Source organism: Lacerta agilis, chromosome 8, assembly GCF_009819535.1.
Source record: "Lacerta agilis isolate rLacAgi1 chromosome 8, rLacAgi1.pri, whole genome shotgun sequence".
NCBI lineage: Eukaryota > Metazoa > Chordata > Lepidosauria > Squamata > Lacertidae > Lacerta > Lacerta agilis.
Genome location: NC_046319.1, coordinates 8,675,106 through 8,702,930, shown reverse-complemented (window position 1 = coordinate 8,702,930; position 27,825 = coordinate 8,675,106). Strand labels below are relative to the sequence as shown.

Here is a 27,825-nt window from a genome sequence, read left to right as displayed (position 1 = left end):
CCGCTGCTTCACGCAGGAGACCCGCTGGGGAAGGCAGCCCAGGCGGAACCACCCGCTCGCCCTCAAGCCAGGAGCCCGGCAGGCTCCTCCTTCGGGTGGAGCGGAGGCGCAGAAATAATTAATTTCGTTTCCTACTGGGGGTATTTGGGGGGGGGGAGGCAAACTGGCCCTGCCCCCCAGGGATGCCAACTTAAATAAACATTGGAGGAGGCAGGTAAGTCCCGCCCCGCGTAATCGATCACACACGCACACCATTTGAATGGCAATACACATCAACTTGGGGAGGGGCAGTCCCCTCAAAAATTTTATGGGGGGGGGGGCGATGGTACCTTGGCCCCTAGAAGTTTGCTCCTCCTACGCTGCCCCCCCTATATTTTGTTTCATATACTTTTTGATTTGCAAAAATAAAAAACAAAAACAAATTATCAGCAGCTATTTAAAACGTCGGAAAAAATTTAAACCAACCGATTAAAACCATGTCAACAGTCTGGGTATCTGTTGAAACAAAAACGGCGTTTGTTTTTATTTTTTAAGCAGGCACCAAAAAGAACACGTTGAATCAATTAATAGGCAGGGAGTTCCAAAGTGTGGGCGCTGCTGCCACACTAAAAGATGGAACGCCCTGGGGTCAGCCACCTGACACAGTTCTCCCCAATGCTTGAGAAAAGATGGGGTTCACACTTCCCAGTAAAAGAGATGGGTTTTTCTTCCTCCGGCCTCTCTCTCTCTCCCTGCCCCATTTCCAGGAGATTCTGCCACACTTAAAGCAGGAGGGGAAAGTTGCTCTCTTGCATACTTCCCGGGGGGGGTGGAACTGGTTGGCCATCAGGGACTAAAAGCCCTGGGCCTGATCCAGCTGCCTCTCCTGATGTTCTTACGTCTCTGGGCGGAGCAAGGGAGCTTGTCTCTCTACCAGGTGCACAATGGGGACCATTCAGCTCAGCAACCCAGCACTGCCTTTAACAAGGAGGCACTGAGTGATGGGGGCATTTTCATCCTGCAACAAGTGGTTCAGGGGTATGTTATCTCTGTCCCCTCACCTTCAAACGTACCCCCAGTGCCACCCCCCCAGTTACAGAGTTGGTGATGAGAGGGCTTTTCCTTTTTAAGGACACAAGTATTGTCCCCATCCAGCAGGCAAAAGCAAGTCCCATCTAGTCCACCACCTCTCTCTGTCCTCGGAGTGGCCAGCCAGATTCCCACCAAAGGGAGTAATAGAATCATAAGAGTTGTAGAGCTGGAAGGGAACCCAAGGGTCATCTAGTCCAGCCCCACAAGCAGGACCTGAGCAGAGCAGCACTCTCCCCTTTGTGATGCCCACCAACTGGCTTTCAGGGGCATCCTGCCTCCAACAGTGGAGGGAGAGCATAGCCATTGTGGCTTGTGGCCATGGATTTGTCTAATCCTCTTTCAAAGCCGTCCATGTTGGTGACCATCACTGCTTCCTGTGGGAGGGAGTTCCATAGGTTAACTATACACCATGCAAATAATGTGCTTTCGTATGTTATATTCACTGGTGCCCCTTTCCCTCAATCTAATGCATTTCCGTTGTTTGGCTGGGGAATTCTATCATGAAGTTCAGATGAAGTGCAGAGGAGCAGTTTCTCGCTGAAACACAAATAAAACCGAGTCTCTCGCCACCATCCCTCCTTATCTATGATGCTTACAAAGGAGAAAGGAAAGCGTGGAGGCACAGCGATGCCCTGCCCACAGAGCCCCACTGCCCTTGGCTCTGTCTTTTGGTCACGCAAGAGTGTGACGCGTACATTTGGGAACTGGAATGCAGGCATGTACTCCGCAGATGAGCTCCTGCAACTGAAATCAGATGCTGCCTGGCCCTCGAATCTGGCTCAGACAACACCCTTGTGGTGTAGGAGGGCTGGATCCCAGCGCATGCAATCTGCTCTTCCCTCGCAGCCCTTTTCCTTGCTCCCGAGTTGCTGCGCCAGGCCAGTTCCTTCCAGCTCAGCCCTGCCTGGTTCCCTGAAGGGCATTTTCTGCAAGGTCCCAAAGCACCTGCAGATGGTTAGAGGTCAGAGAGAGGGGTGTGGTGGGGAGGGAGGGAGACAGGTGTGTTCTCTGGCTAGCGCAGGTGCAGAGAGAGACAAGATTCTGGAGAGGACACACAGGATTTTTCCACCGAGAGGCAGGGTAAGTCTTTTGCACGCTCTAGGGTTGTAGCGGGTTAACTCAGGCAGCCACCTGTGGCTTGTGTACTTACCTGGGATTCAGCCCATTAAAGATAGCAGGTCTTACTCTTGTGTAATCCAGCCTGTGGTGGGAGTCTCTTGCAGAAAACCCCCTGCAAGGGGGTCTTCAGAGAAGACTCTTGGTTGCTCCCGTAGCTGAAACGACAAGGGTTGCTCGGGGTGTTTTGTTGGGGTTAATTCTTTCCAGTTTGGTGGTTTTCAAGAAGAGCACAGCAGTTGCCATGAATTCCTACTTACTTGAGGCAGAAAAGGAGCTGGAGATGTAAATCGGTAGCGTTTTCTCTTAGAAATGAACCCTGTGGGAGGTGGGGGCTTTTGTCTTTCTGAATTTTTGAGTAATTTGGCAGCTCAACCCAAATTACAAAGCGACATGGGTGGTGCTGTGGTCTAAACCACTGAGACTAGGGCTTGCCGATCAGAAGGTTGGCGGTTCGAATCCCCATCGTTCAGTCCCTGCTCCTGCCCGCCTAGCAGCTAGAAAGCACGTCAAAATGCAAGTAGGTAAATAGGTACCGCTCCGGCGGGAAGGTAAATGGCGTTTCCGTGCGCTGCTCTGGTTCATCAGAAGCGGCTTAGTCATGCTGGCCACATGACCTGGAAAAACTGCGGAGAAACATCAGCTCCCTCGGCCAGTAAAGCGAAATGAGTGCCACAACCCCAGAGTCGTCCACGACTGGACTTAACTGTCAGGGGTCCTTTACCTTTTTAACCCTATGCTGAGCAAGGAGATCCGGGAGATCCGCTTTGCAGGGTTTAGGTGTGCACAGGATTGCAGCCTCAGGAACTTCAGAATATTTCATGTTTACACTTAAAATGATGTGGGGGGGGGGCTACCTGGATCTGCCTGTTTTATGTTATACCGAAGTTGTGGGCCATAACTCCAGGCGCTAGTGGAGCACTCAGAACTCAGTTGTGAGGAGGAAAGGCGCTCTGTGCATGCCTAGAGGCACCCTTTCCCTCCTGCTTCGCACATTCCATGGCAATGTGGGACTGAGTTCACCCTGGTCTGGCTTGAATGAACCAGAAGAGGGCCAAGGGGTGGATTTAAGGAAGGGCCCCATAGTTGCTTGCTCAGTGCCCTCCATAAACTCAGAGGCCCACTCCCATTTGCACCAACTTGCCCACAGGGTCACAACTCCCATAGAGTTGGGAGGAATGGTGCAGCAAATTTGGTCTTCAGCCTTTCCTCCCTGCCCCACCATGCAGCCACCCACTGGAAACCTTCCCCATTTTCAACAGGGGGTGCTGGCCAGCCCTATCAGCAGATGGATGCAGAAGGTCAGCAGAAGAGGAAGGATGGAAGGGAGGAGGAGGAAAAGCAGATTCTGATGCTGGAGCAGAGTTGGAAACCTTGGCCAAAAACGCGGAGGAAGATCAGAGGTAAGGGAAAAGGAATCCAGGGATCTATAAGAGTCAGAGGCTCCCCTGGGTGATTATCCAGAGACAGGTTCCCTGTGCAGCATCTAAGCTGGTCCTCAAAACCTTCAGCTGCTGGAAGAATCAAGGCAGATAGGAGAAAGTCCCTTTTCACACAGTGACTGCCAACAACCTAGATAGCTTGAAAAGAGGATCAGACAACTTCATGGAGGAGACGGCAATTAATAATAATGATAATAATAATAATAATAATAATGCAGTAATTCCGCTCACTCTGGGGAGCTTCCAACAAATTACAAAAACCACAGTAAAACTTCAAACATTAAAACCTTCCCTATACAGGGCTGCCTTCAGGTGTCTTCTAAAAGTAAAAATTAATCTCCTTGACGTTCCACAGGGCGGGTGCCACTACCGAGAAGGCCCTCTGCCTGGTTCCCCGTAACCTCACTTCTCGCAGTGAGGGAACCACCAGAAGGCCCTCGGAGCTGGACCTCAGTGTCTGGGCTTGGATGATGGGGGTGGACACGCTCCTTCAGGGCTGAGGCTGTTTAGGGCTTTAATGGTTAGCACCACCACTTTGAATTGTGCTCGGAAACATACTGGGAGCGGACATACTGTAGATCTTTTCGGACTGGTGTTGTATGGCAGTACCTAGAATTCCCTGCCTGTTGACATCAGGTAGGCCCCTTAGCTGTAACCTGCTAAAACTTCTTTGTTTAAGCAAGCCTGCCCAGATTATTTATTAGAAAGCTGGTGTCTTAATCTGTTTGCAGTCCACTGCTATTTTAACTTTTTGAACGTTTTGAATTATTGTAGTTATTTTCCCTATTGGTAATTTTATTGTTTTATTCCTTTTCTGCAAAACTGCTTTGAGGTTGTTGTTGTTGTTGTTTTTTAACAGCCAAGCGGTATATAAATTTTTATAAACAATAAGTGTTTATGAGAGAGTGCGAGAGAGAAATCATAGAATCATAGAGTTGGAAGAGACCACAAGGGCCATCCAGACCAACCCCCTGCCAAGCAGGAAACACCATCAAAGCATTCCTGACAGGTGGCTGTCAAGCCTCTGCTTAAAGACCTCTGAAGAAGGAGACTCCTTGGCAGCAAATTCCACTGCCGAACAGCTCTCACTGTCAGGAAGTTCTTCCTAATGTTTAGGTGGAATCTTCTTTCTTGTAGTTTGAATCCATTGCTCCGTGTCCGCTTCTCTGGAGCAGCAGAAAACAACCTTTCTCCCTCCTCTATATGACATCCTTCTATATATTTGAACATGGCTATCATATCACCCCTTAACCTTCTCTTCTCCAGGCTAAACATACCCAGCTCCCTAAGCCGTTCCTCATAAGGCATCGTTTCCAGGCCTTTGACCATTTTGGTTGCCCTCCTCTGGACACATTCCAGCTTGTCAGTATCCTTCTTGAACTGTGGTGCCCAGAACTGGCCTGCCTTTGAGAGAGACGGGCATGATCCGACCAAGAATTAGCAAGGGAGGCAATGTGCCCAAAACGCTATCATGGAAAATGCACGATCTGCTTTCATGTGGGCAGGGCTTGTTGGTGGTCCCTAAAACAACAGTCCCATCTGATGAAGGCGGAGCTCTGTCGGTCTCGAAAACTGGCGCTGCTCCCCAGCCAAGAGAAACCCCGTGAAAGCGCCAGAAGATGTTCTTTCGCCGCTCCGGTATGCCCGGAAGGCGATGGAATTCCAACGCGGTGACCCAGAGGGGATTTAGCTATGGACCCACACGCTGATCCTTGGCCGGTCATTCCTGCGTCTGGCCAGCTTCAAAATACGCCCAGCGGGGAATGGGGAGGAGGAGACTTTGTCCCGGACTTTGTGTTTTTCCTGCGTCTCTCCCCCCCACCCCCCCAGCACAAGTCGGACAAGACTGAGAGCCGAGCTGATTCCATTTGGTGCTAAATGGCTCAGAAAGGAATCTGAGATCCCAGAACGCAATAGATTTAACCTTCCTGCGGGGCAAAACTTTTATAACCTCCAGCGCGCTCTGGTGAAAGGGGTGGGAAGAGGACCCCACCCCCAGTTGTCGCTGTCCCATCTCAAAGCCCTACCCCTAAGTGTGTCGTGATAATGATACAATGTTTATAAATATATGCCTAGCGAGCATGAGCGCAGCGTGGGCGCAGCTCCCCCCCAATCAATCAAAACCAATACAAATCTGAGGTTCTGCACACACACCCCAACAAAAATTTTGACTACGCCCATTCTAGTGAGGAGTCATAGAACTGTAGCATTGGAAGGTACCCAAGGGTCATCTAGCCCAACCCCCTGCGATGCAGGAATCTCAGCTAAAGCATCCTGACAAATGGCCATCCAACCTCTGCTTAAAAACTTCCAAGGAAGAGGAGAAAGTGCATTTCTCCCTCCTGCCCTCATACGGCTAAAATTCAGGGTCACCCGATTCAACAGAGATTCCAGACAGGCAAATCAAAAGGACTTGTCTGCACTGAAATTAACTGATGGAACTCGCTGCCACAAGATTCTGACTCAAGTTGGCTTAAATAGGGAGAAGCTGACACCCACACACGGAGGGAGATGAGTCTGTTACGGGGTGGGGGACTTCCCAGGTGCAATTGGACTTAAATGCCCATCAGCCCCAGTTAGCAAGACCAAAAGGTCCTGCAATGCAGGGGGCTGGACTAGATGACCCTTTGGGAACCCTTCCAGCAATACAATTATATGATTCCCGGTCAGAGAGATGATGGGAAGCCAGCAGGCTCCCCCACTAGGGCATAGCTGTCAACTTCCCCCTTTTTTGCGGGAAATTCCCTTATTCCAGCGCCGTTTCCCACTTTAAAAAAAAGGGAAGGTTGATAGCTATGCACTAGGGTGAATTTGACGCAATGGAAAAAAGGGAACCTCCATGTGCAGAGGCAGTCAACCTTGGAGCACTATTTACTGTTAAATGAAAAGCAGGAGAAGGCTTTTACCCTCATGCCCTGCTTTCAGGCTACCCAGAGGCATCTGATTCTGCAGTGACGCTCCTGACATTCATATGCTGTGTCTTTAAATTAACCCCTGCAGCAGATTATAATTTTTTTAACCGTGTGACCTTAAAAATTTTCAGCTAGTTGTTTTCATCAAATTTCAAAACTGAAATGTCAGCATTTTGGGGGGCGGCGGGGGTGCGGATTCCAATCTGTGCCAAATGAATGGTCTGCAAATGCCCCCCCCCCGCAAAAAACCCCCGCTGGGCTTCTCTTCTTATGGGTGCCAACGTACCTGACTCACCCTGGTCCTCTGCTGCCCCCTGCAGGCTGCCTGGAGTTCGTCAAGCGTCAGCTTTTCCGCGTGGGGGACGACTGGTACTTCCTCTTCGCCCTGGGGGTCATCATGGCCCTGGTCAGCTTCGCCATGGACTTCACCGTCTCCAGGATGGCCAACGGTAACAAGACACCCCCAGACAGGCTCTCAGTCAGTCTTAGGCTCCTAAGGGAGCAGGAGGAACCAGGAGAACTGGAGAGCTAAATTATTATTCATAGGATTTATTTAATTGGATTCTTGGGCTAGAATTCAGTGTTTCCCAAACTAGGGTCTCCAGCTGTTTTTTGGACTACAACTCCCATAATCCCTAGCTAGCAAGGCCGGTGACCAGGGATGATGGGAATCTAGTCCGAAAAAAAGCTGGAGACCCAAGTTTGGGGAAACACTGGGCTAGATGAAGATGATTTTATTATTTATACCCCACGCATCTGGCTGGGTTGCCCCTTTTAAATTAATAGACTTTGGCAACGTTGGTCCATTATTTTCAATGGGTTCATTGTGAGTGTAAACCTCGGTAAGCCACAGAATTGCAGAGATGGAAGGGGCCCCAGGGGTCATCTAGTCTAACCCCGCCGGCCGCAATGCAGGAACCATCGCTAAAGAACCCCCGACTTAGTTGGATGCTTAGTTGAATATCTCCATCTATTCTCCCCTACAGGAAGGATCGTAGCCTCCTCGCATTTATCCCCCTTAATGGGTTCATTAATTTAAAAGACTCCTATCCTGCCTTTGAGCCCAATTAGCAGCAATTATTGACTTGAAATGCCATTTATAAGATTGAGACTGTGGGACGTTCGAAGCCCTTAGAACAAAGCCGTCTTCAGAAGCCATTCACAAAAACTAACTTTCTGCACAGCTTTTAAAAGGACTGGGCGAAATGTGAAGGCAGAGGGAGACAGTGTGATGCCTTCCAGTTCACTGCTGGACTCCAACTCCCAAAAGCCTCAGCAGCCCGGATGACCAATGGTCAGGGGGATGATGGGAACTGGAGTCCAGCAACATCCAGAGTGCTGCCACATATGTTCTCCATCTGTCCATTCATATAATCATTTAGGCAAGTGTTTCCCAATTTGGGGTCTCTAGCTGGGTTGTTGTTGTTTTGGACTACAACTCCCATCTTCCCTAGGTAGCAAGACCAGTGGTCAGGGATGATGGGAACTGTAGTCCAAAAAAAAACCAGAAGATGGCAGAGTAGTCATAGGGGTAGTCAGGGGCAGTAAATGGCCTATGTGGTCCTCCAGCCATTGCTGAAGTGGCCCAGCCAGTGGCTAGGGATGAGGGGAGTTGGAATCCATCTACATTTGGAGGGCTATGGGTTCTCCATCCTTGTGTTAAGCTGCCCAGTTTAAACCAGTTGCTAGGAGATGCATCCAGAGGGACATGTCGATTTTCCTTTCTGTTTCTTTAGCCCACATGTGGCTTTACCAAGAGATTGGGGACTACCCGGTGCTGAAGTACCTCTCCTGGACCACGTACCCCATCGCGCTGTCGGCTTTCTCGACTGGCTTCGCGCAGAGCATCACGCCACACTCTGCAGGTGAGCCTTTGGGTGGGCGAGTGGGAGCAGGGGTCGGCCACTGGCGGCCAAGGTGCGAAGCCTGCCCCAGCCCCAAACCATCAGCAGCTGAACAGCCTGCCTGATTCCCTGGCATCTTAACAGCAGAGGGAAGGGAAGGAGAAGAAACATCACGTACTCCTGCTCACCACTTCTGTCTTAACTGTCATATTTGTACAGTGGTACCCCGCTAGACGAATGCCTCGCAAGACGAAAAACTCGCTAGACGAAGGCATTCGTCTAGTGGAAGGCTGCCCCGCAAGACGAAAAAGTCTATGGGGCTGCCTCGCAAGACGAAAAATTTTCGTCTTTTTTTTTTTTCGTTTTGCGGAGCGCGGCTGTCATTGCCGCTCCGCAAGACGAAAAACCCGCTAGACGAAAATTTTCGCAGAACGAATTATTTTCGTCTAGCGGGGCACCACTGTACCTCCTTTTCCTTCCAAAGGGATGCAGGTGGTGCTGTGGGTTAAACCACTGAGCTTAGGGCTTGCCGATCAGAAGGTTGGCAGTTCGAATCCCCACGACGGGGTGAGCTCCCGTTGCTCGGTCCCTGCTCCTGCCAACCTAGCAGTTTGAAAGCACGTCAAAGTGCAAGTAGATAAATAGGTACCACTCTGGTGGGAAGGTCAACGGCGTTTCCGTGCACTGCTCTGTTTCGCCAGAAGCGGCTTAGTTATGCTGGCCACATGACCCGGAAGCTGTACGCTGGCTCCATCGGCCAGTAAAGCGAGATGAGCGCCGCAACCCCAGAGTCGTCCACGACTGGACCTAACGTTCAGGGGTCCCTTTACCTTTGCCTTTACCTTTCCTTCCAGAAGGAAGCCTGATGCAGCTAGGAAAGAGTGTGAATACAATTCATTTGTAGAGGACTGGGGTGCAGGAAGCCACTGAGTTTGTGCTCTGGGGAAAGGTCAGAGGTCAAGTGGTGTGCAGTTGCATGCAGAAGGCCCCAGATTCAATGTCTGGAACAGGGCTGGGTTAAGAGCTTTAGAGGCCCTAAGCACTTAAAATTTTGGTGTCCCCGCACAGTGCTTTTTATTGGGGGGGAGGTACGCATACCCCTAACATTTTGTGAATCTAACAGGAGAAGAAACTAAAAAAAATTAAGTTTAAATTTTTTTATTTCTTCTCTAGCGTGGTGAATTGTCAGTTCTGTTGCTACCCGTGATGGTGGCTTATAAAATGGTGGTTTTCTTGAGTAAAATGAGAGTACCCTTATTTTTTTTTTTTAGAAAAAAAGCACTGTCCCTGCTATATCTAATTCAAAATGGAAAAACAATAAACAGTAAAATAACATTCCATTTTTCAAAATGAAACAAAACCTACAGTAAGATGGAAAACAATGCTTTTGTATACTTCCACTTTATTTGTATTTTTGGGGAAAAGTCTCCTGCTTTTTCTAATTGCGAAGTCTTTGATCAGATTCTCAAAACATCTTACGTAACACATTTGCTACTAAGTAGGCATCCAGCATGCCTTGTTTGTACAGTTCTTCTGTTGGGATTTGTAATATACTTCGGCTGAGAAAATGAACACTCAGCTGAGCAATTTGTGACCATTAATGTTAAAAATCCGGCAGTGGAAAATTTCCTGCTGTGCCCCCTTTCCCTCGATGCCCGAAGCACGTGCTTGTTTTGCTTAATGGTTAATCCAGCCCTGCCCTGGCAGCATCTTCAGGTAGGGCTGGGAGAGGCTTCCTGCTTGAAACCCCAGAGAGCTTCTGCCAGTCAGTGTAGCCAAGACTGAGCTCAATAGGCCAAGGGTCTGATCTGGTATAAAGTGGCTTCCTCAGTTCCTGCATCTTAAGGGAAGGGTCTTCACTCAGCTCGCAAGGAATGCCGCATATAAGACAACATTCTGCTTTGCATGCTGAAGGTCCCTGGGTTCAATGCCTGACAACTCCAAGTGGGGCCCGAGACTTTGGAGAGCTGCTGCCAGTTAGTGTAGACAGAACTGAGCTGGATAGACGAATTGGCTAACTCAGCAAAGGCCTTAAAGTGTAGGTGGGGTTCCCATGAGGCAGACACAGCGATAACAGTGAGAAGCTTATTGAACTACATAACTGGGGAAACAGAGGCAAACGACTGCTTATATACATTCCTAAAGCCTGGGCCACTCCCACTCTCAACGTGATTGGCTGTCTAAACTTCCAAACTGCGAATCACGACTCAGAGTTCAAGGGCCAATGGCAGAGGCCCAAATCCTGAAATGTTCTGTGATTTGGACAACGTGTAACGAATCGGAACACAGAGCTCAGGCAAACACAGGCCACTGAATATATAACAGGCCTCCTATGAGGTAGGCCAGGGAGAAAGCGGTTGGGTGGAGCCAATGCAGAAAGAAACAGGCAGATCCTCTTCAGGAGGCCACCAGGAACATCTTCCTAGACTGGGGCTGAGTCCCCAAAACAACCTGGAACCTCCTCCCTGTGTGCTCCTTCCAGGTTCCGGCATTCCTGAGCTCAAGATCATCCTGACGGGGGTCTCCTGGAAGAATCCTGGCCATCGAGAACTTCAGCCGCCAAAGTCGTGGGCCTGACGTGCACCCTGGCATGCGGGAGCACCATCTTCCTCGGGAAAGTCGTAAGTGACCCGTTGGTTGGTTGAAGGGAAGAAGCCCATGGCCTCTAGGTTGCAGAGCTTTTCTTCACTGTTTACACCAAGCTTCCCTAACTAAGGCCTGCGGGCCGGATGCGGCCCGAGGGGACTCAGTTTTCCAGTCCACAATGACCCCCGCCACCCGGCTTCCGTGGCCTGCACTTACTGGCGCGGCGTGGTGCGGCTGCCCACTTTCAAGTAGGCAGAGAGCCGGAAATAGCTTGTGGCATGCGCAAGCATCATTTCCGGCGCACTTCCGGGTCTGCGGAGACCCACGCGCACGAGCTATTCCAGCGCTTCCGTCGACCAGAAAGTGCGCCGGAAATAGCATGTGGTGTGCGCTCCCCTGCCCTCTGGCCCACCGTGCATTTGGCGCTGGAGGAACCGGCCCAAGGTAAGTTTGGCGACCTCTGGTTTACACCCTGTGGCTGTTTGCAAACAGGCTCACACTCGGGTTCTGGGAGAGGAGCGAGTTGGAGGCCTGCCAATTTCTGCCTCCAGGTCCACTCAATAACTTGGGTCAGTGGACCATGCCACCTCTGCAGGAGATTCCACCGGATTCCCACAGAATCATAGAATTGTAAAGTAGGCAGGGACTGCAATAAGAATAATAAGATTAAGAATAAGAGTAAGAATACCTGTAAAATATAATTTATTATTTATACCCCGCCCTCTGGCTGGGTTTCCCCAGCCACTCTGGGTGGCTTCCAACATAATAATAATATAATAATAATAATAATAATAATAATAATAATGTGATAAAACATCAAACATTAAAAATTCCCTAAACAGGACTGCCGTCAGATGTCGTCTAAAAGTCAGATGGTTGTTTATTTCCTTGACAACTGGAGGGAGGGTGTTCCACAGGGCAGGTGCCACTACCGAGAAGGCCCTCTGCCTTGTTCCCTGTAGCCTCACTTCGCAGGGAGAGAACCGCCAGAAAGGCCCTCGGAGCTGGACCTCAGTGTCCGGGCTGAACGATGGGGGTGGAGACGCTCCTTCAGGTATACTGGGCTGAGGCCGTTTAGAGCTTAAAGGTCAGCACTAACACTCTGAATTGTGCTCGGAAACGTACTGGAGCCAGTGTAGGTCTTTCAGGACCGGTGTTATATGGTCTCGGCGGCCACTCCCAATCACCAGTCTAGCTGCCGCAGTCTGAATTACCGTATATACCCGAGTATAAGCCGACCCGAAGTAAACCGAGGCACCTAATTTTCCCACAAAAACCTGGGAAAAGCTTATTGACTCGAGTATAAGCCGGTTCACCTTTGCCGCTGTGGAGGAGGAGGAGGAACGAGCAGCCCGAAAGCAGCCCTTTGGGCTGCTCCTTCCTCTTCCTCCTTTGCCAAGTTTGCATTTATGCGAGCAGTTCAGGAATGGAACAAGCTGCATGGGGAGAGTAAAGAACCGCACGTTCTTGTACGCTTCTTAAGGAATGGTTAACTGGGGAGAGCGGCGGCAGCACAAGCGGAGAGAAAGGGCTTCTTTCTCGCTGCCCCCCACCGCCCGCCTCACTCGAGTATAAACCGAGGGCAGCTTTTTCAGCACAAAAAATCTGCTGAAAAACTAGGCTTATACTCAAGTATATACATAGTTGTAGTTTCCGGGTCACCTTTAAAGGTAGCCCCACGTAGAGCGCATTGCAGTAGTTCAAGTGGGAGATAACCTGAGCATGCACCACTCTAACAAGACAGTCTGGGGCAGATGGTGGTTCGCCTAGCCCAATCCCCTGCAATGTGGGAATCGCAGCCCAAGCATCCCTATAGAATTGTAGAATCCTTCTTCGTCTATTAATTTGCCCTCGTGAGATCCCTCCTCTTGTCTTCCTCCAGGGGCCTTTCGTTCACCTCTCCAGCATGATCGCTGCCTACTTAGGGAAGATCCGGACCATTGTCCTCTGGGGAATATGAGGTAAGGAGCAAGGGGGGGACAGCAACCCACCACTCCCCATCGAGGCTTAAGGGGTGGAGTGGGCCTGCCCAAGGATTCCTTCACCAGTTGCTAATGTAGATTCATTGTCCCTCTTGACACCTTCCTACATTCACAACCAGGGTGGCTGAAGAGGTGATTTCTGCCCCCCACAAAATAACCACCCCACCGCATTTTCAGTGGGTGATTTTGAGCCAAGTGGGGATCCTTGCTAGAGGCAGGGGAGAAATTCGATTCTATTCACGTTAGAGGTGAGTCCAGAACAATAGGCAAACCTAAATTGCAGCCATCCTCTGAAAATTTGGACCTTTCCAGATTTGCAAAGCAGAGTCAGGCGTACAGAGTTTGGATTTGACTATCCCGCTTATCACTACCCGAAGGAGTCTCAAAGCGGCTAACATTCTCCTTCCCTTCCTCCCCCACAACAAACACACTGTGAGGTGAGTGGGGCTGAGATACTTCAGAGAAGTGTGACTAGCCCAAGGTCACCCAGCAGCTGCATGTGGAGGAGCGAGACCGCGAACCCGGTTCCCCCAGATTACGAGTCTACCACTCTTACCACTACACCACACTGGCTCTCTGAAATGCATAGAACGAGGGCAAACAGAAATGCATAGAACGAGGGCAAAGTGTACATAAAGAGCATGCATTGAAAAAAGCAACATACACAATGTGTTATATTAAGAGAAATGGCTTTGCAGAAAAATGTGTACATTAGGCAAAATCACACACACACAAAGATGTGCCTATCAGGAACATTTCACACTAGAATGTTGCAGGATTTCTAAGAGGTCTCATTTGCTTTTCAAAATACACAAACTAATGTAGAATTGAGAACTGGATTTAAGAGGTTAAGAAATGAGGAATGGAGAGGAACCAAAAGGAACGGATTGCCTTCCCCAGTCCTTCGCTCAGTTTAATAATCTGAGCGCACAGCTGGAAAAGGGGTCGAACTGGAGTGGCTGATGCCGGCTTGGAAGGCAAATGCAGCACTCAGTCAGCACCCATTTGGAGCCCTGGTGGATTCATGCTTAGCCGGGCCGACTCTCCAGCAGATGCAAGAGGCACTTAGCAAACGGATCTCTCTTCCTCCTAGAATAAGAGCAAACAGAACGAGATGCTTGTGGCCGGAGCGGCTGTTGGAGTGGCCACTGTCTTCGGGGCGCCCATCAGCGGTAAGAGAAACAAGCACACAGGCTAGCAAAGCCCCGTGGGTCCGATTCAGTAAAACTAGCTGGCAAGTGGCTTGCAAAGTTTACAGAGCTTGGAGTTCGTGCGTGTTTGGCGAAAACGCTGTCAAGCAGCTCATATTTATTTAATTAATTTATTTATTTATATAATTTTATATAAAATTTTTATAATTTTCCACAATAAACAACAATTACACAAATACATAATACAAATACAATTAAAAAAAAAACACAACACATACCTTAAAAAAGAAAAGAAAATAAACATTAAAAAGAAAGAAAACTTATACATACCTAACACACGAACACTGGAACAACATATGCTAATTGATTAATTCTAATTTTGAATCTTATATGGGGACTTCCCTCATTCTCTTTACTGCGTTCAGTACTAATTTACTTTAGTAACTTTGTAACTATTTTCATTCAGCATTATTCTTAATACAATTTCAAATAACTAACTTATCTCATATACTTTACTACATTAAAAACATAAACATAACCATAGACATTCTCTAAACATTACTTCTAGTGTACTATTTTAACCTAACATCATATAACTAAAGCCACTTATATTCACTGATTCTGCTTCAAATTTCTAATTTTTCAACGATTTTTTAAATAGTCCTTAAATTTCTTCCAATCTTCTTGCACCTTCTCTTCCCTCTGGTCTTGGAGTTTCGCGGGTCAGTTCAGCAAGTTCCATAAAGTCCACTAACTTCATCTGCCATTCTTATGACAAGCAGCTCATATTTAAAGTTTCAAACCGGTGGTCATTGGGGGAAGGGGGCTGTTTCGGCCAGGGGCCTGCAAAAACCACACCTCTCCACTCTGGCTCGAAGTGGACAAGAGTCCGCCCGTCCCCCCCACAGCTCTGGGCAGTGAGACGAGGCTCTGGGTGCCTCAGCGGAGGGATCCAGTCATGGCCGCAGAGCAGAGGAGGGTGACAGACAGCAAACTTTATGAGTTTCTTGTCCATGGTTTCTCCCAACTTTGAAGGCGTCAATGCATCTCCTTGCCAAGGCACAAGGGAGCCTAGGTCCGCCTCTGGTCAGGGCATATTGGCTGCCAGTTGCCGATCTCTGCCTTACCTGTTTTCTCCACCTGCCCGTTCTCTTCCTCACCTGGTCCCTGGTCCCACCCAGGGGTCCTCTTCAGCATCGAGGTCGTGTCCTCCCATTTCGCCGTCCGGGACTACTGGAGGGGATTCTTTTCAGCCACCTGCGGGGCCTTCATGTTTCGCCTGCTGGCCGTCTTCAACAGCGAACAAGGTGAGGAAGCTGGGCAGAGTTGCTGGGGAAGTGCAAAGCGATGAAGTTGCTGGGGAAGTGCAAAGAGACCCTCAGAGCGGAGAGCAGCTCTTGCTTCCAGTTTGCTCTGCAGTGTTGGGCACCCTGGCCAGCATGCTCAACCACATAGCAAACACCTCTCCCCACCGCCGGTTTTTCTGGCAAGCTATGCACAACCTTAGGCGCTTACCTTGCGTGGGTGGGAAATGGATTTGATTGGGGGGGGGAGGGTTGCTGGGAGACAGCAGTTTAAGCCTCATGTGTGGAAATATTCTAAACTTGACCGCAACTGCCCTGGAAAGAGATGACTGAGCAATTGTTGTTCCTTGTTGGAAGTGCCGAAGCCTCAGGTTTGCTGCAAAAAAGGATGCCCTACGCTTGGAAATGGCGTCTAGGCAGATTTTCGCAGAATCTGCAAAATGCCCGGAAAACCCGAACGTATGACAAGTAGGGTGTTTTTTAAAAAACTTAAAAAAAACCCTTTAAAATCCCAAAAATACTTTGATTCCCCCACCCCTAAAGGAAAAAAAGCTCAACAACTTTTGTCCAGATCTTCACTTTTGCGAATGTGGCAACCCTAGTTAAACAGTCTAGGTGTGCCCCCCTCCCTTGAGCCCCTCCCACTCCCTTCCTCACCATTTCCCCCATGCAGTGGAGGATGGTGTATGTGTGCAAAGGGGCGCTCTGCCCCACCAATCTCAGTCTTCACCCCTCCAGGCCCACCTGCCTGCCTGCCTGCCTTCCGTTCCCAAAGGGTCATCTAGTTCAAACCCCCCACCCCATGCAGGAACCACAGCTAGTCCTCCTTAGGCTCAGTGTTGCCCTTGAAGAAGAACTAGCAGGGAGGCGAAAAAGAGGGATGGAGAGGGCAAGGCTAGGAGCAGTTTCCCTGCCGTTGGCTCTGGCGCCACCTACTGTTGGGCTCCCTACCTCCCGCCCTACCAGCCACCACCGATGCTGCGTGAAGATGTTTCCAGATCAGGGTTTCCCAAACTTGTCTCTTTCCGGCTGATTGTGGACTACAACTCCCAGCATCCCTAGCTAGCAGGACCAGTGGTCAGGGATGATGGGAATAGTAGTCCAAAAACAACTGGAGACCCAGGTTAGGGAAACCCTGGACCTGGATGTTGGTGGTGGAGGGAGGAACTCTGGGGACAAACTCGTGGTGAGCAAGTGATGGGTGGTCAAACAACGTGGCTCGCTGGTTTCCCCGACTGGCTGCGCAAGAGAAAAGCGGGGTTTGGCCCCAAGCAAATGGCCTTCTGCCAACGTTGACCATCGGTGGGGTGGAGGGCTTAAGCCAGACGGGGGAGAGAGGAGGGGAAAGTGATAAATTGGGGAAGGGGGTATTGGGTGGAAGGAAAGCGCGGGGATGGGACAGGACACCCAGGTAGACGAGGAAGGGGGCTTCTGTTTTTGTGGGCACCCCTGTTTTGTGTTTAAAACACATGGCTTTTTCTCCCTCCCCAGAGACCATCATGGCTCTTTTCAAGACCAGCTTTAAAATTGACTTCCCCTTTGACCTGCCGGAGACTTTCTTCTTCATGTTCCTCGGGTGAGCAGGGTGTGCTTGAGGGATTTTGGGGTCAGGTCCACCCCCCCCATCTATTTAAAGCACCCCCTCAATAATTCTGGGAACTGGAGTGTGCTGTTACAGGAAAAACTAGGGGGTTTGGCTTTTGCTGCCCAGCTCCCCAAGTGACTAAGTCCCCCAAGTCAATGGTCGGTCAGAGATGAATGGATCCATAGAAAGCAAGACAGGTCTTTATTTTTCTGTTGCAACAGAGTTCCCTCCCCTCTTCGCAAGGAGGTAGGAGAGACCCAGAACAATGGTGCGCAAGCCCCTATAAAGACTTTTGAAATTGCCTGCCCTGTACCCCAAGACACCCCCCCCAAAATTCATACATATATCACAGAAGTGGTCTCCAGCAGATATTTGAGACTGTTGCTTCTTTCCTGTCTGCCAGGATACCTGATAAATTCCTTACTTGGTTGCATTTCTTGGGTAGCCTGGCCATTCCTTTGAGATGGCAAATACTTCAGTTCCTGAATCTCTTACACATATTGATAGTTCGCTCAGCTTAACAGATACCGTACTTGCCAGACTGGATTTGAAAAGGGAGGTGTAAGCCCCTACAGTCCAAAGACAATAGGAAGGCTTTTTCCCATTTCCTTCCTCCTTGCAGAGAAATATACGAGGCCAATTTGGGAGAGTCAAAATGACTTCAGGATTGCTCTCCTGTGCTATTTCAGACACGTGGTTTATTTGCTGGCGTATGTGTTTGCCTTGTACATTTATGAACATTCATTCTACATTTGAAACCTTAGAATTCTTAAAGGTAAAGGAAACACTGACCATTAGGTCCAGTTGCGGCTTTACTGGCCGAGGGAGCCGGCGTACAGCTTCCGGTTCATGTGGCTAGCATGGCGAACCAGAAAAACGCCTTTTACCTTCCCGCTGGAGTGATACCTATTTATCTACTTGCACTTTGACGTGCTTTAGAACTGCTAGGCTGCTGGGGGGGTGGTATTTCTCTAAGGGGGAACTATTGTACCCAGGATCCTTCGTGGGGGGGGGAACCATGTGCTTGAAATGTGCTCTGAATGTATGGGGGTGGATGTGACCCATCTCCTTCCTTGCAATGCAGCCTTCGGGGGGTGGGGTGGGGGTGACACCGAAGGGGCATTGTGTGCCCAGCAGCCAAAGTGACCCTAACCCTCCCTCCGTCCCCTGCTTCTTTGCAGCGCAGTCTGTGGGGTGGTGAGCTGCGCTTACCTCTTCTGCCAGCGCTGGTTCCTAGGCTACGTCCGGAGGAACTGCTTCACAGCCAAGCTGCTTGCAGAGGAGTAAGTCATACCTTGGGAGTGGAAGGGGGGTGCATGTGCTGGGGCTCATGTGGGGTGAGGGCCAGGGCTCCTGCAAGCACCGACCGACTGACCTTGAACACACTGCTGCCTCTCAGCCTCAGTTTCCCACTCTGCAAAACGGGAATAACAGAAGTTTGCCTCGCCTGGTTGTTGCATGGGCGATAAATGTTCCATGAAAGCACAAATGAATCGTAGCAGCTGCCATTCTCCTTTCACATATTTTGGGTCCTCTTGGGTTTTCTATGATATAGGGATTACAAAAAAAATAAAAATCCAGAACGAGCAGGGTATAGAAAAGAGCATATTGTGCGCAAAGTATTTAAAAGTGAGTGACAGTAGAGATGGACCAGCATTTTATTATTACTTTCCCCATCAACCCGAGAAAAGATATTCTCCCTTGCATGCAAGCTTTCAAGTGGCACAGAAATCCTCAGCACCTTCTGCCTGGTAGAAGAGCTTTGTGATGCCTGGGAAATGTACACATTCCTCCACCAAATGAGCTTTTCTACTTTTGCTTTGAGCTGTGTGTGACTTGCTGTCTGCCATAAGAGTTAGCTTTGTACAGGGAAGCTCTGTCTTTCATTTTCAATCCTGAAAAATAACCCTAGTTTTATGTTTGTTTGTTTGTTTGTCTGTTTGTTTCTGGTACATTTTTTTCCAGGAAACCTCTTTACTCGGTGCTGGTTGCCCTCCTGCTCTCCTCCATCACCTTCCCACCGGGCCTGGGGCAGTTCATGGCCTCCAGGGTAAATACTGGGTATTGCTCACCTTCCCAGCACAGAGCACCCTTGAGCATGTGCAGAGCGCAACCCCTCTCCCTGCTGAATAACGACAGTTGGCTTCCACAGGCCTGACAGCAGCCAGCGAATGGGCCAAAGGCCAACCTGTCTGGTGGCACAGAAAGAGGAACCCACTGCCCCCCAGGGAGGGAGGGTGGGTGGACCTCCTGTTTGCGCCAGCCCCTCCAGACCCTCATCTTTCCTCCCCTGTAGCTGAGCATGAAGGAACTCCTGACCTCCCTCCTTGACAACCACACCTGGAGTGCCCTTTCCCAAAATGCATCGCTGGCCAGGCCCCTTAAAGTCGACGCCCACAACCTGTGGCTTGAGTGGTGGGACCCCAATATCACCATCTTTGGCACGCTGGCCGTCTTCCTGTTCATGAAGGTACTGGGCCCGCTTCTGAAGCACACGGGGGGGGGGGCCTCTGATGAGGGACGAAGGGTTCAGACAACTCCCCACCCCCTTCTGTTACAGTGCTTTCACCCTCAGAAGTTGGAGTGTTCTCAGGCATGCCGTGGCATCACAGGCTGTCTGAAAGCAAGCGGCCTTGGCCTCACTTTCCCTTGGTCTTTTCACAGTTCTGGATGCTGATCCTGGCCACTACCATGCCGATGCCCGCTGGGTACTTCATGCCTGTCTTTGTTTATGGTAAGTGCCCCCCATCTCCCCTCATCAGATGACACCCCCCTCTCCATACTGGGTCGTAGAATCAGAGAACTGGAGAGCTGGAAGGGTGACATTGTCCAACCCCCTGCAGTGCAGGAACCACAGGTAAAACGCAGGATCAGTTTCGCTGGTCTCAGCTGCCAAGCACCAAATGGGCCGGAGAAGGGGATCTCCATGACAGTTAATCCAGTTCGAAACCAGTTTGAGCGTGCAGTGTAGACGTGGTTTGGAAAGGACTGTCGCGTAGACGCAACCTGCTTCTTTCTACCTCTTCCTTCTCCTCCTCCTCCTTCCCCACCCCCACCCCTCCACCGCAGGAGCTGCGCTCGGGCGCCTGGTGGGAGAAACCGCCGCCTTCCTCTTCCCCCAGGGCATTTCATCAGAGGGGGGCTCCAGCCTCATCACTCCTGGAAGCTACGCACTGGCAGGTGAGTCTGCAGCGTGGCTCAAGGTGGGGAGTGGGGTGGGCACTTGCTACCAGCTCCATCTGGTACGCAGGCTGAGACCCTACCTGTCTTGCCAGAGTGGTGCATGCTCTGGTTATCTCCCGCTTGGACTCCTGCAATGCGCTCTACCTGGTGCTACCTTTGAAGGTGACTCGGAAACTGCAATTAATCCAGAATGTGGCAGCTAGACTGGTGACTGGGAGCGGCCGCCAAGACCATAGAACACCGGTCCTGAAAGACCTGCATTGGCTCCCAGTACATTTCCGAGCACAATTCAAAGGGTTGGTGCTGACCTTTAAAGCCCTAAACGGCCTCGGCCCAGTATAGCTGAAGGAGCGTCTCCACCCCCATCGTCCAGCCCAGACACTGAGGTCCAGCTCCAAGGGCCTTCTGGCAGTTCCCTTGCTGTGAGAAGTGAGGTTTCAGGGAACCAGGCAGAGGGCCTTCTCGGTGGTGGCGCCCGCCCTGTGGAAAAACCCTCCCATCAGATGTCAAGGCAATAAGCAGCTATTTTACTTTTAAAAGACAACTGAAGGCAGCCCTGTTTAGGGAAGTTTTAAATGCTTGATGCTGTGTTGTTTTAAATATATATATATATAGTAAACTTTATTGTTTTAAAAAACATTCAGACATCTAACAAACACAGCAACATTAAAAATAAAATACATTAAGACATAACAAAAAGGAAGAAGAAAAAGAAAAGGCATTCCAATTTTGGGGGGCATGAAGTGCTTTAAAGATTGGACAAAAGAATTAACAAAATTCATTTGGAACGGGGAAAAGCCCCGAATAAAATTTCAATTATTGACTGACAGTAAGGAGAGGGAAGGTTTTGCACTGCCTAACCTAGAATTATACCATGCTGCTGCAGGGCTATTATGGATAAAATAATGGATTATATTAGAAAACCCGGGGATATTAGACTTGGAGGGATTTGATAATCGATTTAGTTGGCACTCCTATTTGTTATACGGCAAGGTTAAGGTCCACAGGGATTTTCTAAACCATTTAATAAGAAAATCTTTATATAACGTTTGGTCGAAATATAGAGGAATTTTGGAACCAAAAATACCCCTGTGGACCTCACCAGTAGAAGTCATCACAGTGTTGTTTTTAATATTTGGTTGAAACCCACCCAGATGGGCAGGGTACAAATAATAAGTTGTTGTTGTTGTTGTTGTTGTTTGTTGTTATATTACAGGGCAAGCCAATAAGCCAGGGCAGCCAAAGGTCTAGGCAACCATGGCTAGGCAGACACTTACCAACTTTGCCACATGGCCCCTTCCCCTCCACCCCAGGGACTCACAGTTGCAATGACAGTGAGCACCTCTGTTCACTACAATTCTGCGGGGGGCGTCTGTCTGGAGGATGCCCCAGGTCCCTCCTCTCCCAGTTCTTGGGGTCCTGTACCTAGCAGAGGAGCTGGCTGGCCACTTAAATGTCCTCATCAGCATGCTGCAAAAAAACTGGGCTAGGTTGCAAGAGGGGTGGGGCCCTCTGGGCTCCAAGGTGGGCCTTTCCTCCTCCGCCCCCCTCACCTTGCTGCCAGGTAGGAGAACAAGAGCCAGAGAGGTGCGAGAGAGCTGAGCTGGAAGCCGGAGACTGAAGGACTTGCCTGCTCCGTGCTGCATCCAAACTGGCAACGAATGGAGAAGCAAGATTTCTCAGGGTGCTGAAGCCGTGACCCCCCTCCATAGGTTGTACATATATGTGAATAGAACCATATATCTTGAAGACGCCACAGTCTCCACTGAGCTTTATTCGGAGGAAACCAAACCTGAAACCCCTGGAGTCCCTCGCGGCTCAGAAACACTGGGGTGGTGTGTTGCAGGGGGAGGCCACAGCTATTATTCCTGGGGCGATACCAGCGCAGAGGAGGGCCAGCTCTGTCATTAGGCAGGGCTGGAGGACAGAGCTGTGTTCGACTTGTCCTCTCCCCCCCCCCAGGTCCTCTGCTCTGGTGGGGGACGCCGTCCTCTTCAAGCAAGATGCAGATCCCAGCCAGCTCAGCTCTGGGAATTGGAATAGGAACGCGGGGGGGGGGGGGCTAACAAGGGAGCCATGCCCAGGGTGAGCTGCCAGCCCCCTCCAGGGACAACCCTTGCTCTAGATCAGGGGTCCCCAAACTAAGGCCCGGTGGGCCGGATGCAGCCCAATTGCCTTCTAAATGTGGCCCGCGGACGGTCCAGGAATCAGCGTGTTTTTACATGAGTAGAATGTGTGCTTTTATTTAAAATGCATCTCTGGGTTATTTGTGGGGCCTGCCTGGTGTTTTTACATGAGTAGAATGTGTGCTTTTATTTAAAATGCATCTCTGGGTTATTTGTGGGGCCTACCTGGTGTTTTTACATGAGTAGAATGTGTGCTTTTATTTAAAATGCACCTCTGGGTTATTTGTGGGGCCTGCCTGGTGTTTTTACATGAGTAGAATGTGTGCTTTTATTTAAAATGCATCTATGGGTTATTTGTGGGGCCTTCCTGCTGTTTTTAAATGAGTAGAATGTGTCCTTTTATTTAAAATGCATCTCTGGGTTATTTGCGGGGCATAGGAATTCGTTCATTTTTTTTTTTTTCCAAAATATAGTCCGGCCCCCCACAAGGTCTGAGGGGACAGTGGACCGGCCCCCTGCTGAAAAAGTTTGCTGATCCCTGCTCTAGATTCTGCTCTTCTCCCTCCAGGGGCAGCAGCCTTCTCCGGCTCAGTCACCCACACCCTCTCCACGGCCCTGCTGGCCTTCGAGATGACGGGGCAGATCGCCCACATCCTGCCCGTCATCCTAGCCGTGCTCATCGCCAACGCCATCGCCCAGAAGTTCCAGCCCTCCTTCTACGATGGCACCATCATCGTCAAGAAGCTGCCCTACCTGCCTCGCATCAGGAGCAGGCACATTGGGTGAGGTGAAACCCCCCCCTCCCACGTCACAGGGTGTGGGGGAGCAGGTGGGGGCGCAGCTTCTTGCCCTCCCACTCCCGGGACATTGAGGAGCATCCCGAGAGCCTTCTCGGACATGCGCGGTGCCTAGCTGCTTGCTGATGAGGGAAAGGACACTCTGCCCACGCTCAGAGTTTCTCTTGCCTTATGCCGCTTTGCGTATCGGGAAGGGCCGTAGCTCAGGGGCAAAGAGTTTGCTTTGCGAGCGGAAGGTGCCAGGTTGCCGCGGAGCGAGTCGGCCGGTAAATCACACAGTTCAATAGTTGGGAGTGAACTCTTCACGGACTTGGCCTGATGAGCACAGCAGCTCATTCCTTGTAGGTCTTACTCCATGAAATGAGTTGCCAAGACGTCCCTGCCTCCCCACAGCCATCTAGGTCTGCTCCTCTCCCAGGGCTCCTTCTGAGCAATCAGAGACTGCACCTGCGTGAGGCCAACCTCTCCTCTGCCCTTTTCATGCCTCTTCTGGTTCTGGGAGACTAGGGGAGAGTCGGGAAGCTCACCACAGCCGGAGGGAGACACTGGTGACTCTTCACCAGCCCGACTCACCTCTGCCTCTTGGCTTCCCTCGCCCCATGCTTCTGCTTCAGTTTCTCCCTCTGATTCTGGACTTCTCTCTGCCACAGACTCTCCCAGCTCACTAAGCCCCGTTACCTCCTCAGCTTCCGACACCACCTCCTCCCTTTCTTCTCCCTGTGACCCGCTCATCATCACCCCACCACCAATCTCCAGGCTCTGAGCCTTTGATCCTTGGGGGTTCAAAGCTGGTTCCTCCCACCCGTTCCTCTGCATCAACCAGACCATGACGCGGGTTCGATCCCTGCTGGCATCGCCAGGTTAGGGTTGGAGTCTGCCTGAAACCCTGCAGAGCCACTGCTGCCGACCTGTGTGGACACTACAAAGCTAGATGAACTGACTCCATATAAGGCAGCTTCCTGTGTCCCTATATTCCAGGGCTGGTGGGCTGTGTGCATGCTGTCAATTCACCTGCTTTTCAACAGCCCGCAGACCCCCTGCCCAGTCCTCCTTACTGCACTCTCGCTGGGGTCATTCTGGTGCCACTTTCTCCCTCCTGCAGCTCCTATAAGGTCACCACAGAGGAGTTCATGAACACCAAATTCGTCATCCTGCCCAGAGATGCCACCTTCCAGGAAATCCTCAGCACGGTCACCTCGACAGACGACTCAGAGTACCCAGTGGTGGACAATGCTGGTACTGGGACTTAATGGGGTTTTCTGAGGGGGGGGGGGGAGAGGAAGCCCTGCAATGCTGTGTTCCTGGTTCTCCCCTCCCGCCATCTCCCAAACCCCCATGGCCTTCCCTGTGGCGTCAAGCCTGGGGGCTTTATTTCACTTCCCGCTTTGTGGGGGTGTTGAGGCCCCCGTTCGGTCAAGGCGGCCCACCTGGGGCTCTGCCCATCCGGCCAGTGTCACTCTCGCTCACTTTTTTTTTTGGGGGGGGGGAAACCACAGCATGGAAATGAGACAGAAGGGATTGCAAAGGAGAAACAGCAGGAACTGAGAAGCAGCTGGGACTTGCTCTTTGCCCATGCTCAGGAGGCACCTCCGCTCACAGTCCACAGAGAGATCTAGAGCAGGAGCTGCCCCCTTGTTTCAGCATAGGCCTCGATGGAGGGGACGTATTTCTCTTCAGCCTCTTGCGTTGCAGGGGGTTGGGCTAGATGACCCTTGGGGGGCCCCTTCCATCTCTGCAGTTCAAGGACTGGAGGCAGAATGCTGCTGCAGGACCAGTTGCTGTGGGGATCCCTAGTGGGGTCCTGCGGGTGGGCCTCCAATCAGGCACACTTGGGTGTCCACGGGGGGGGGGGGGGGCTAGACTAAGGCAGGCCTAATCCCGACCATCTCCTGTTCTTCCTGGGGTGCTGGGCTCAACAGACCCTCTTTGGCCTGATCCTGCAGTCGAGCCCTTCTGATGCCCTCTTCCTTCCCTCTCGCCCACAGAGACAGCCATGTTGCTGGGGATGATCCAGAGATCTGAGCTGATCAAGTTCCTCCAGACCCAGGACGATGCCAGCCTGCCCCACAAGGCACAGGGGGAAGAGGTGGGTCACAAGCCAAAGTTGCATGTGCCCCCCAGAACACACCCCAATTGCCACACGGTGCAAGGTTTCATTCCCCCGCCCCTTTTCATGCAGCCTCCATCTGCCCAGACCTTGGAAGGATCCTGCGCCATCAGCCCTGTGACCCTGCAGCTTTCCCCATGGATGTCCCTACACCAGGTAAATGGCTGGCAGACAGGCGAGGGTTATCAGATGAAGCATGGCAGGAAGTGCTCTTGGCTCTGGGACACCCACGTCCCCTTTATTTGTTTACAGCAAAATGGAGCCTCCATGCCCATGAGGAGTCTACCTCCGAATGTCACCTGCTGGAGAATAATGGCAGGGAGGGCTGTTGTTGGCTGCCTTCTTGTTCTGCATCATGGGGGCACATTTCCCACCCTGGGAAACAGGGTGAAAGGCCTGAATAGGTCTTTTGGGAGGGGGGAGACCAGGGCAGAGGGTGTGTGTGGAAGTAGGGGATTTTTATTTTTACTACAGAGAGAAAGATCCTTTGGGGGGGGGGGCAAAGGTGAAGCATTTTCTGCCGGCCTCCCGACGCTAGTTTTCCTGCCACGGCCTTTGTAAAAGGAAAAAACACACAGCTGTGCATTCACACTGAGAGCCAGTGTGGTGTAGTGGTTAAGAGTGGTAGACTCGTAATCTGGTGAACCGGGTTCGCGCCTCCGCTCCTCCACATGCAGCTGCTGGGTGACCTTGGGCTAGTCACACTTCTTTGAAGTCTCTAAGCCCCACTCACCTCACGGAGTTTTTGTTGTGGGGGAGGAAGGGAAAGGAGAATGTTAGTCGCTTTGAGACTCCTTCGGGTAGTGATAAAGCGGGATATCAAATCCAAACTCTTCTTCTTCTTCTTGGCTGTTGGGCCCTTCCTCCAGCCTACCTGGCAGGGTTCTTGAGAGGGTGGAACGGGATCCTACCTCTGTGCACACACCCTGTTCTGCGAAAATGAAGGGGGCATTCTCTGTTTGCGCATGCAGTTCCCACAAGATGCTGCTGTCACCAGGGAAGTGGGCTGGGCTTTTCCAGATGCAAGGAGCCTCGTTAAAAGGAGCTACCCCACATCACCATCCTGACCCCCCCCATCTCTCTCCTCCCCATTTTTCTCCCCACAGGTGCACAACCTTTTTGAGCTCCTGAACCTTCAGAGAGCCTTTGTCACGCAACTGGGAAAGGTGGTTGGCGTTGTCTCCAGGAGCGAGGTAGCTGGCTGGCACTCTTAAAGTGGGGCAGATTGGGAGAGGTTGGGGGTGGCTCCTAAGCTTAGAGATCTGCATTCGAATCCCCCTCCTGCCCTCAGCCGCAAAACGCACCGGGTGACTCTGGGCCAGTTGTGCTCTCAGACTGACCTACCTCGCAGGGTTGTTGGTAGGAGAATGCCTTAACTGCACACCCAGAGTGCTTCTGAGAGAGGCAGAAGGAATAAGTATTTCTAATAGATTTATTATGATTCTCATGTTATTTTGAATTTGCCTTCCGGGGAGAAATCCTGCCTGATCTTTGTGAATTATTTTTTGAAGCACCATTTTTGTTCTTTCTGCCAATATGTATGCGAATAACTTGTAGTCATTATTAAGGAGTGATATTGGTCTACATTTAGGTGATCCGTTCCCTGTTTTGGAATTAGAGTAATATAACTCTCCCTCCAGGTTTCGGGGATGTTATCTCCATTCAGGATGCTGTTCATAATATTTTTAAGGGGTATCGCCACTATGTCCTCTAATTTTTTATAATAGCTAGCCGTTAGGCCATCCGGATCTGGCGATTTCCCGCTTTTTGCGTTCTTAATTGCTTTCTGAATTTCACAAATTGTAATTGGCCCGTTTAATAGATCTCTTTGTTCGTCTGATATCATTGGTATGTTGGCTTGGTTAAGATAATCTTTTATGTCTTCAGTCCTTTCAACAAAAATTCTTTGAATCTCCCTGGGATCTGTTTCTTGAGGAAGGAGTTCCCAGTTCCTCATCAGGGGTTGCGGGAAACTAGGGCAGTTAAACCGGTTCCAGGCTGCTGTGAACACATCCACCCCACTTCCCACCCAGCTCTCAGCCCCCCCCCCCTTCCTTCTTTTTTCCTTCAGGTAAGGAAAGCCATCGAAGACCTGGCGAATCCCAAAGCAGCAAAATGAGACCACAGAGGACCAGCAGGGATTTGAAACCGCGATGGAAGGAGATTCCTACTGAATGTTACCTTGGTGTCAAGAGCAAATTAAAGATGTATTTTCACACCTTTGGTGGGTGGGGAGGTCCGGGAGGGGAGCATAAGCTCTTGGCACGTCTTGAAACCTTTAACAACTGAAACTTCTAAACAACTGAAAAATATAAAACCCCATTTTTTTACACTATGATGGAAGGTCTGTGCTAATATTTGGGCTGAGTTGAAATGGACCCCCAAATTCACCACGCAAATTTCTGGGGTAGGGGGTGTTTCAGTGGTTTTCAGGGTGGTACAGAATAATGTGAATTTTTTTTGGGGGGGGGGGTCTTTTTAAAAAACCAACCACCTCCTGCTCCTAGGAGCGCCACCTCTGGGCAAGGGAAATAGGGAGCTGTATGGTGACATTTCCTTTGCAATCAAAGCTTGTCTGGAGCCGATTTCCAGCAAGAACAGCTTAAAGCGCAAAGGAAT

At 50.5% G+C, this 27,825-nt stretch overlaps 1 protein-coding gene across 1 annotated transcript; it reads left to right on the top strand.

Moving 5' to 3' along the window:
* The first annotated feature begins 1,683 nt into the window (after window positions 1–1,683).
* Window positions 1,684–27,424, top strand: LOC117052425 (chloride channel protein ClC-Kb-like). The gene is given in 22 exon segments (XM_033159331.1): window positions 1,684–1,786; window positions 3,450–3,590; window positions 6,862–6,990; window positions 8,278–8,406; window positions 10,868–10,906; window positions 10,909–11,006; window positions 12,854–12,916; window positions 12,918–12,932; window positions 14,047–14,125; window positions 15,286–15,411; window positions 16,900–16,984; window positions 18,175–18,276; window positions 18,959–19,043; window positions 19,290–19,463; window positions 19,658–19,727; window positions 20,063–20,173; window positions 22,871–23,084; window positions 24,202–24,335; window positions 25,085–25,185; window positions 25,279–25,362; window positions 26,313–26,399; window positions 27,278–27,424. Coding segments are annotated over 22 exon segments (2,202 nt in total). The 5' UTR covers window positions 1,684–1,698; the 3' UTR covers window positions 27,326–27,424.
* The last annotated feature ends 401 nt before the right edge of the window (window positions 27,425–27,825 follow it).